We start from the raw sequence: 10,960 nt of genomic DNA, 5'->3' as shown, positions 1-10,960 counted from the left end.
CTCATTAATCCTGACAAACTACAGTTTTGCCCTGAGCTCAGAACTACGGTCTTGTCATCGTTTTAGTTTTTTTCCTAACAAAAGTATAATAGTGTTTTTTTAATTGAGTGAGAACTATTCGGCTATCGCCCCGTAACGCGGGCGAGGCAACAGCTAGTGTATTACAAAGTTGAATGAATGGAACATAAAATATAATAATTTAATATATTTAAAGTCAAATATCTCATATAAATTATTTAGTTACAAACTAATAATTTAATATATTACGTTTTATTACTATTATTTTTTATAATTAACTTTTTTAAATTAAGAAATATAATACGAAGAAGTGAAATAAGAGAAACACGAAAAATAATCTTGGTACACAGAATTGTGGTACGTGAAGCAACAAGTAATCTATTTATTATTGGGTGTAGATTTTCTTTTTAGAAAAGACTAGTTTAAGTACACATGTGTTATACAGGTTATTCAAAGTAAAGTATATTATTTAACAACGTTGGCATAAATCTTGAAATAAAATAAACGTTTCATTACTTATGTAAATATCAAATTACACTGAGTCGAAAAATTGAATACGAAAAAATCACAAGTCGTTAAAGATTTATTTGTACACCACATTTATTGTTTTATCGATATCTAGGTTTGCAGTCCTTATCTAATATTAGTAATTTAAGTACCCGTGTAACACACGGGTTACACAATGTCAAATATATAAATCATAAGGTGTATATAATATTTCAAAATGAAAGGATAGTTCCATAGTGTATTAATATGCTTTAAAATCTCCAAAATCTATAACTTATCTATAAGGTTACATTTTTGTTGACATTTATTCAAAAAGAGAAAAAAGATAAATATATATATATATATATATATATATATATATATATATATATATATATATATATACACACGTTGGGGGTAAAGATTAAATGAAAAGTTCATTTTGCCTAAGTAGGCTGAGAAGTAATCTTAACTATTCATTTTTTCAAATTAATGGTTAACATGAAAATGTAGGAAAAAAGAGAAATGTAAAGATATCTTAGGAAAATCTTATTTATTGACTTTCTTTCTCCACATGCTATATAAAATATAACGACGAAAAAAACCCACAAAAATGTGTTGTATTTCCATGTTGTATAACATTTTTTTGTGCTGGATTTTTGTACTATATTTTTGTGCTAAATTTTTTGTGCTGAATTTTTTTGTGCTGAATTTTTTTGTCTTAAATACATTAGTGTATTTTATATCATCAAATCGTAAAATATACTAGTGTACTTTCATCATCAAATCTTGACCATTGATTTACACTTGTGTATTGATAATCAAGGGATAAGATTAGTTCATAAGTGTTCACAATCAAAGGAGTTGTTCACAAATGAACCTAACCCTATAGGCCTATATATATATAGGGTAAAGATCATTTCAGAATCCTAAATATTTACAGAACTCGTAGAACTTCTAATAAACAATCTTTTTATTTGTATATTTTTTCAGACCTTATAAGTAGTTTTACTATTTGTAAAATTTACTGGGTATGGTTGTTGTTGTTAATTTGTATATTTAGGATAATTTTATCATTTATTATATCTATATTTAAATGTTAAAAGTAACTTTCTTATTTTTATATGTAATTTAATTATTACACGTATGCAATGCAACTTAGGGGTTGTTTGGTAGCCTCTGAATGATCATTAAGAGGCTACCTCTTAATGGAACCATTAAGAATTTTACCAATGAGAAGGTAGAAGAATGTGACATGTGATGATTTATCATTCAGAGGTTACCTCTTATTCATTCAGAGGTTTTAAACCATTAAGAGCATTCAGACTTGAGGTTACCTCTTATTGATTCAGAGGTTTTAAACCTTTAAGAGGTAGCATCTGAATGGTCATTAAGAGACTACCAAACAGCCCTTAGATGTAAACGATAGCAAAAATTCCCCAAATTAGTAACAATTAGGGCATATAGTTCTCAATCGATTAGGTTTACTTTAACTGTCCTGATAGGTAATTATCCATCTCTCTTAGTTCTTATCGACCGATTAATTGATAAATTTATGCTCTGCAGCTTGAAGAATTACTAATTGTCGAAAATTTGATGGTTCAATTGAATGCAACGATGACAGAAATGGTAAATCAGTTTATTCTCTTCTTGTTCTGATAAAACAGGATTTATTCTTGATTTTATTTCTGGAAATATGTTGAAGTTGAAAATAAAAAAAACCTAATTAAATAGTTTTTAAGTAGAATTTAACATTCTTCTTTCTTTTTGATATTGCAGGATCAACAGATTACAGAAACTCTGAAGAAGACACATGATTTGAGAGCTGAAGCTGAGAAGGCTGGTGCTACTGATAATGTACAGAGATTACTTTCACTTATGGAGACGTTAAAGGTTTCGATCTACTTATTATGGTTTTGATGTTATTATTAAACAAATAAACAATTTGTTAATTAGGTATTATTAATTTGTTATGTCTTAGTTTATCAGTCTTGATTATAATGAGGGAGCATAGAAAGCTGAAAGAAAAACTGAGGTTTCGCCGTTGACGTAAATAATTCTGTTTTCGTTTGCAACCGAAGTGAATGTGTCTTTTATAGTGACTAGGCTTTCAGTTTATGCAGTGGCTATGCTTGACCCGAATGACCGGGGGGGGGGGGTCGAAAACTACATGTAAATTTAAACGGGGCAAAATGGTCATTTTGAACTAAGGGCAAAATTGTAATTTTTCACCGGGGGGCAAAAGCGTAATTTTATTTGAAAGTGGAGATAAAAGCATAATTTTAAACTGATGGCAAAATCGTTATTTTAAAGCGGGACAAAATCGTAAATTAAAGAAAAACTGAGGTTTCACCGGTGACCTAAATAATTCTGTTTTCGTTTGTAAGCGAAGTGAATGTGTCTTTTATAGTGACTAGGCTTTCGGTTTATGCAGTGGCGAAGCTTGACCCGAATGACCGGGGGGGGGGGGGGGGTCGAAAACTTATATACCCAAAAATTTCTATACGAAAACTACATATATAACACTACTGAGCGAAAAGTTCAGGGGGTTGGGCGCTCCCCGCCCCTTATATACTTCGCCCCTGGGTTTATGGTGATTAGGTGTTGAAATGTTTGAAAAATGTGGTTTAGGATCTCGAGAAGGAAGAAGCGGAAGTTGAATTAAATTTCAGTGAAGAATATTCTAGATTGCAATCGGAGGTTAATGAGTTGGAAGAGATGATACAGGGTGATGAGCATGGAGGAAGTTCTGACCAGGGTGTCGATCGTTTGTTGGCTAATGCTGTTGACAGATTGAATTTAGCGAAACAGGTATTTCCGTATTGCATATGTTCGGTTCAAACAGATAGCCGAGGCATGTTAATGTGGGTTTGATCTTTTGTCATCCAAGGGTGTCAATGTGTCGTATACATACTAGCAGTAGCAGAGATAGTTATACATACAATGAACTAATTAGGGATAAGGGCTTTATTTATTGATCTGTGCATAATCTAATATGATTTAAGGGTAAAAATACGAAAAACGCGTATGGACTTCCACTTTTTTTGCATTGTTAGTGGGTATATCATACATACATGCGTTGGTAAATGCTTATATAGCGCCGTATACAAAATGGAAACTTTTTTAATCTGGAAGCATATTGTATTATTTACCGTATATTGATTATTTGTACACATAATAGGGTTCTATAGGGACTCTATATATGCACTTTGATATTACACGTAAATAGTTTCTAGACTATCACAATTACAAGTAAGTCCATAGCTTGTAGCCTGGATCGTAAAGAGAGAAATCTAAGAGTTGGCAACGACTTTGTAAAGATATCAACAATTTGATCATTTGTTGATAAAACTTGCATGGAATTTTAGATGCTCCAATATGTATGAGATCGTATGATGCTAGAACTAAGCAATCAATAAGGGTGCTATAGCGGTTAGCGGACCTCAGGGTGTGTAGCGGTCCAAATAGCGGTGGCCTATAGCGGTTATAGCAGTAACGGTGTTTGATTGTGTTAATTCTTAAATTAAATACTTCAAAGTTACTATTAGTATTTGATTTGCAACAGGTTTTTGATAATGGAATGATATTACTATGAATTTTGATATTACTATTAATATTTTTCAAAGATATATTTATATATATAGATTAAGTATAATGTACAAAAAGCCTAAACGTACGTTAACGTACGCGACAAGATTACAACGTGCGTGATTAACATACAACGTGCGTGATTTGTATAATAAAGGCTCCCATGCGTGATTTATTAGGGTTCCATGCGTGATTTGTGCCTCCCATGCGTGATTATAAAAAAAAAACTGTTCCATGCGTGATTACTTACCTGATCGTACGGTTACACCCTTCGCGTATGTTAATGTACGATAAGGTGTTTTGTATGATAACCTTTCCCTATATATATATAAAAATACATAAATTATGCATGGTATAAAAATTACCGCTATATCACCGCTATAACCTATATATCATATAGCGGACCTTGACCGCTATTCGATTTTGGACCGCTTTAACTGCATAGTGCTAGAACCCTCAGGAACAATCTCAACATAATTAAGAGTGTAACTGTGTAAGTGGCAAAGCACTGCCAGGTTGTTGAGGCAACAAATGAAGAAGGGGTCTCATAGCTTACATGTCTAGAAACCATTACAATCAAGATTGTGTCATTATCATATGATATACCTCGTAGTTGTACCAGGGGCGTACCTAAGGTTGGCCCAGGGTGGGCGGGCGCACCCCCGGGGAAAAAAATATTTAGTGCTAAGTTCCGTCGAAAATTCCGTCCGCACCCCTTGGAATTTTTCGTCTGCACCCCTTGAATTTTTCGACCGCACCCCTTGAAATTTTTCGTCACCCTTAGGTAAAAATTGTTATCAATTTATATTTTAATTTTTTTAGTAAACTCTTATTTAAAAAAAATATACTACCTAAATTATATAACTTTTAATACCTAACTAACTAAACCCAAATACTCATACCTTTACCAACTTACAATTCATAACTAGCTAGCCCACTAAGTCTTAGCCCATTAACCAAACCTAACAATATTTCAAACTATAATAAAATAATTAAAGCCCAAAAGCTTTAGAAATTCTCTCCCGCTCTCTCTCTCTCTTTCGTCCCTGCACTGCCAAGGAATAACATCATCCAGCGACAACAGTCCAGCAGCCGGCGACCACCTTAATCAGCCACCATACCACCGTCGTTCGACACCAAATCTAACCAGAATCCAAAAACGGGTAAGGTTCTTTGTTATTTTGATGATTTTGGTTGATATTATAGGAGAAAAAAGGGTAATAAAGTTGTTAAATAGGTTTGAAATTTTGTGTGTTTTGACGTTGTTTAGATGATTTTTAGGATGATTATGTTGCTTATATATTTTTAGGGTGATTACAACTTACCTTATGATTTCTATGGCTTCAATAGTTGAAAATTAAATAGAGAAAGACTTGCTTAAGAAATTAGCTTTAGATGATGTTTTGAATAGATTTCAAAAAATGAAAACCCGCAGGGCGTCGACGTTTTTTATTATTATATAAATTTAGTTTGATGTTCGTTTGTTTTACATGACCCGACCCGACCTGACCCGACCCGACCCGATACGCACCGATTTTTTTACTTATATACCTAGGGGCCTAAAATTTTTAAAAATGTTTCGCACCCCCATAGAAAAATTTCTGGGTCCGCCACTGAGTTGTACAAACAGAGGGGGGCTACGGCTCCCATGTCTAAAAGTGGAAACCATGGAGTGGAGGTAGCAGATGAAGAAGCATGACTGTCAGCAAAGTTGGTTGTTTGCCTAGCGCCCTAGCATAGATAGTAGTGGGATCACGATTATAGCATCGTGATGAATGTGCCGAATGCCACCTTGGTTTAAAAAAAAAGTGCTTAAGCGCAAAGCGACCCTAGGCACAAAGAGTTGCGCCTTGTGTGACATAAAGCGAGCTCTATACAAAAAGCGCACAAAAAGCGAGCTTTTTTGGAAAAAAATCCCACTGAGGCGCGCGCTTTTTGTACAAAAGGTGTTTTGTGCTTTAAAGTGTTATACATGCAGCTAAAATACATTATAAGATTTATATTTTATACATTAAATCATATATAAACCTTATTTATCACTATATAAAAAAAATATATATATATAAAAATATATAAGCATTTTGCGCCTCACATACGAAAAGCCCACCGCTTTTGCGATTTGCGCTTCGCGCTTTGATTTTAGACCTTCTCGCTTTTGTGCGCTTCACGCTTTTTTAAACCTAGAATGCCACATCTATTGCACGTGCCGTGTATTGTGTTATAAGTCGACGCCAAATAAATTGGCTGCCATCGACACGATCACAATTGTTAATGCGGCAATCCCACGTTGAAGCTTTTCACATTTGTCGATGGCAGCCAGTAAAGGCTTGAAACCTGATGAGGCAGTAGGCATTAACTGAAAACCAAGTTGAATAGGCAGTTAATGGAAGACTAAAAGATGGTTTTTTTGTGATGGGAATCCGTAAGTTGCAGATCACGTGGATCTAGGAGAGTTGTTGTGAGCTATGGTAGAGCGAAATGCTTGAGCAACGGATGGGTTAGAAGCATGGTTTAACCAAGCATGAAGTCGTGAATTGTGATAACTAAAAAGAGGATGAACTTTATTTAATGAATTGGGAATCCGTGTGCAATGATTAATGTTTATAACCATTGTTTTGATAGAAATACGAGTTGCAGGATTTTACGAATTACGACAGAGAATTGTTATAAAACCAGAATTTTCATAACGTACAAATGAATGAGTTTGACCAGTATTTATACCCTATGTTGCCTTGGGGAACAAGGCATTGATTTACATGCATATACATATATGACCCTTATACTTTGCATACTTAACATAAGAGACTCTAAAACTAACTTTAGACTATTGACATAAACGACCCATAACTTAACCTACATGGATAAGGAATTAACATTCAACATGTATTCATCATGAAGACCTGAAATGACATGCATAAGGAGTTTTTTATCTTTAGTCGGTTCACCAATGGTGGCTCATCACCTTTCATCTCAATCTTGAGAAGTTGCGTTTTTAGGGAATATGATCATCATCATCGTCGCCGCCGCCGCCGCCCAACTCCTCGTCCTCCCCCTCCTCCTACTCCTACTCCTCAGTAAATTCCACCAATAGCAAAGCTAAGGTAGGGTCTGAGGAGGGTAAGATGTAGACAGCCTTACCTCTACCTTTAAGATTATAACAGTTATAACTAAGTACATAACTAGTCTAATACCGTTTAAAATTTCTTTATGCTTTCACTTGTGCCATGGTTTTGCTGTGTAAGATTCACGTTTGCCTATGTTACGTAGGCCCTCGCCTCGAAACTAAGGGATATTACATCATTAAAGCGCCAGCGTGATGACATTCCCACACAAGCAGAACTCATCCAGTAAGTAAATCGTCAAAATCTTTTACGTCGAAATACAGAATCCTTGTAAAATCTATAAGGGAATATTGGATTTTAACAATCCCAACTATTCGCCGTTGGCTGCCAACAGTCTCAACTTCAAGAATAACCACTGGCAGTCCCAACTATTGACATATTGGCCACCAATGGACCCTGACTAGCAGAACCCTAATGTCGTTAGTCTTCGGTCGCCGAAAAACCGTTTTTGTTCAGAAAAAGGTTTCTAAAGGTCCGATCTAAGGTTACAAAGAGGTTTGGGACGGAAATGTTGAGTTATCCGGCCAAAAAGTTGAGTTTTCCGGCGAAAAACGAGTTTTCCGGCAACTTTAATAATTGGGGCTTTTACTAGAAAAAGGTTCCCAAATGTCCATAATAAGGTTACAAAGAGGTTCAAGACAAAAATGTTGAGTTTTCCGGGAAAAAATTAGTTTTCTGGCCAAAAAACGTTTTTCCGGCGACCGGAGACTAACGGCGTTAGGGTTCTGTTAGTCAGGGTCCATTGGAGGCCAGTGTGTTAAAAGTCAGGACTGCCAGTGGTTATTTTTAAAGTTGGGACTGTTGGCGGCTAACGACGAATAGTTGGTTTTATTAAAATCCAATATTCCATCTATAAGACCATCAACAATAATATAGTATTGCTAATTACGAAAAGAGTTATGTCTATGCTGCAGGTATGAACGTCGGTTTTCAGAACTCAATGTTCACATCCAGGTATGTCGGTTATCTTTTGTATATTGAATTCAGAGTCTTTAACGATTTCGTTTCACCATTTTGTTTGTTAGGGAAAGCTCCGGCAAACTCGTAAATACTATGCTACCTACAATGCTTTGTTGGAAATAAAAGAGCTGATGCTTAAAGAAACATCCTTATTAAACTCTTTAAGTTCACAGGTAAATAAAACCGATGTTGCTTTGACTTTTCAAACTTAAACCTATGTTGATCTCCGCCTTTTGACAGTTCAAAGACGCGCTTAATACTCCTGCTGGCCGTGCGCAATTAACTAGTTCCATGGATGGAATTTCAAAGAGTATTCAACAGGTAATAAAAACGGTAACATGAAATTTCTACTTCCATGCCGTTAGAAAGATTTACAGTTTGACTTTTGTGGTCAAACCTTTATACCACTGCTTCAACACCCGCTTGTTTCTTGTCGCAGAAACTCCAAAATGTGCGAGTTACACTGCAAGCAGAGCAAAAAGCTTGTGAAGTTTTGAAGAAAAAGCATGCTGCAGCGAACTTGGAGAAAAGGCGTTGCTATTCGTTGTTAAAGGCTTTTCAAGTAAGGGGCTGTTTGTTTACCTCTTAATGGTTCAGACCTCTTACTGGTTCAGCACTTAATGGTTCAGACTGTTTGTTTCGAGAGCAGATGTCTGAATGGTTCAGACATTTGCCTCTGAATGGTTAAGTATTATACTGAGTCTGAATGGTTAAGTATTATACTGAGTCTGAATGGTTAAGACCTCTAATCTGAATTGGTCAGATATTTGCATCTGAACGGTTAAGCATTATACTGGCTCTTAATGATTCAGACCTCTTACAGGTTCAGCACTTAATCGTTCAGACCTCTTACTGGTTCAGCACTTAACCATTCAGAAGTTGCCAAACAGTCCCTAAGTAAACTCGAAAGAAATTCCATTAATTCCGATGGGTGGAGGGTGAGGGTCAACCGACTCCTTGGTCCTGCCTAGGGGTGCTCGTCGAATCGATTTTCGGGTTGTGTAGGTTATTCGACTCAGGTTCCTCAAGTCGGAATTCGAATTAGAACTAGAAAAGCGATTCTGATTCGGGTTAATTCGAACGGATAAACCCAATTCGCGTTGATTTGAACAAACACTACACACACATATATGTGATGTAGATATAATTCGAATTTGGATACCTGGGTTGGCTATATGAAACTCACAAACTCGTAAATCAATTTGAAAAAATCACTACTCTTATGGACCAAAATCAACGTTTATCGTTATTACTTGTATCAGGAAGAATGCGCGAGGAATGCGAGACTTCGAGAGCAAACTCAAGAGATTCACATATAGAATGTATCTTTTTTTTGGATTTGTAAAAGATCTGTTGATTATATCGCATGTTTTTCGTTTTAGATAATTGTAAAGTAGATTCTTCATTCTTAGGCCGGTGGGTGTGGCATGGCGCCCCCCGCCACCTCACCATTTTTAGCGCCGTGGGGCGCCAACCGCCACACCGCCGCCGCTAAAGAGTCGCTATGAGGAGATCGAGGAATGTTTGGTCAGTTTTTGTTTAAAGGGGGGCGCTATAGGTTAAAGGGGGGCTTTATACCACACCATGCAAGTTAAAGGAAGGGGTTTTAAAGCCCCTGTGTGTGACGTGGCGTTGAGGTGGCGTGATAAAGCCCCTATGGGCTTTATACCACACCCTGGAGCCTTATTGTTGAATAAATCTTGGAGTAAACTCCCTTTTGTATTAAGATTTCGACCCAATTGAGCTCAAAGATTTAACAAATTTGGGATCTTTGCAATTAGGAAATGGAATTTGAGAAAATTTAAAGAAAGCTGTATGATGATTTTGATTTTGAAGTAAAACCCAGATGGGATAAGTGGAACTGAGGTGAAAAAATTATGAAAAAATTAAAATGGTGGTGTAGGGGTTAAGTTGTCATTTCACCAACATTTTAACGCCCAAAGTAACGTCTAATAAACGGAGGGACGCAAGGGAAAATGGTTCGTAAAAAACACGAGCTCAGTGACACGGAGCTTGACCAAAAGTTTCGTGGGGGCGTAAAGTGATGGGACCCAAAAAACATTTCCTATCGTTATGTTTCGGGTCAGGTCGGCTATTCGATTCAGGTCGGGTCAAATAATAATAATAGTTAAAAATAAAACTAAAAAAATTCATTCATTCAAAGGACTTGTTCTTCAACATAGAAAAACTAAATATTGTATAAGAAACAAAAGACCTATATATATATAATGATATGAGATAAATGGAACCTGGACGAAAAATTACAACTTAGCCCGACGACCTTTAAGATTTTTGAATTCATCAATTATGAATCAAACTTATCAGCAATTTCTATTTCTACGTAAATCATCAAGCTATTTGTGAGATATTAAGTTTATTGTGTGATGGGTAATCTAGAGTTAAACAAATAAAATAAGAGTTAAAGTATATTTACCAAACTACCCATCATTTAGGAAAAATAATCAGAGGGGGACGATCCTATATAATTTTAAAATTTTTGGACGAAAAAACGGACCGTATACACTTCTAACCGAAATATTGGGGTGGGCGGGTGCACCCCGGGCACCCATTATACTTCGCCACTGCACGAGCTCAACATGTGAAATTTAAAAGAGAGTGCAAACAGTGATCCGACAATAAACTACAGGGACGCAAATAACAATTTACTTTGAATCTTATTTAGTTTTAAATAGTGTTTTTTTGTCTATTTATTAATATTTAAGTTAATATAGTAATAGACCGGATGTTGTACCCTACAACAACAACCATACCCAGTATAATTCTAC

The 10,960-nt window shown here is 35.7% G+C and overlaps 1 protein-coding gene across 5 annotated transcripts; it reads left to right on the top strand.

Annotated features, from left to right (window-relative positions):
- Window positions 1-1,870: 1,870 nt before the first annotated feature.
- Window positions 1,871-9,579, top strand: LOC110898481 (coiled-coil domain-containing protein 93 homolog). 5 transcript variants are annotated; one of them, XM_022145270.2, is made up of 10 exons: window positions 1,871-2,009; window positions 2,071-2,133; window positions 2,284-2,397; window positions 3,136-3,315; window positions 7,360-7,439; window positions 8,129-8,168; window positions 8,240-8,347; window positions 8,415-8,495; window positions 8,614-8,736; window positions 9,437-9,579. In XM_022145270.2, exons 2-10 carry the CDS (start codon window positions 2,101-2,103, stop codon window positions 9,491-9,493), a joined length of 816 nt encoding a protein of 271 aa, XP_022000962.1. In that variant the 5' UTR covers window positions 1,871-2,009; window positions 2,071-2,100; the 3' UTR covers window positions 9,494-9,579. The 5 variants fall into 5 exon arrangements, with proteins under 5 accessions (XP_022000962.1, XP_035837936.1, XP_022000963.1 ...); XM_022145271.2 differs by having other exon boundaries at window positions 1,910-2,009; window positions 2,129-2,133; XM_035982042.1 differs by lacking the exon at window positions 9,437-9,579 and adding an exon at window positions 8,998-9,414 and having other exon boundaries at window positions 1,910-2,133.
- The last annotated feature ends 1,381 nt before the right edge of the window (window positions 9,580-10,960 follow it).

Source organism: Helianthus annuus, chromosome 13 (assembly GCF_002127325.2).
Source record: "Helianthus annuus cultivar XRQ/B chromosome 13, HanXRQr2.0-SUNRISE, whole genome shotgun sequence".
Taxonomy (NCBI): Eukaryota; Viridiplantae; Streptophyta; class Magnoliopsida; order Asterales; family Asteraceae; genus Helianthus; species Helianthus annuus.
Note: the sequence above shows the minus strand (reverse complement) of the source record. Positions and strands in the feature narration are given on the sequence as shown.

What these genes read in the sequence shown, in the direction of transcription:
- LOC110898481 (XM_022145270.2), top strand. Translation starts at nt 2,101, where the DNA reads ATGGTTCAATTGAATGCAACGATGACAGAAATG. An exon ending in GATTGAATTTAGCGAAACAG is followed by an intron (nt 3,316 to 7,359) that starts GTATTTCCGTAT and finishes TATGTTACGTAG; the next exon opens with GCCCTCGCCTCGAAACTAAG. An exon ending in TTTCAAAGAGTATTCAACAG is followed by an intron (nt 8,496 to 8,613) that starts GTAATAAAAACG and finishes TTCTTGTCGCAG; the next exon opens with AAACTCCAAAATGTGCGAGT.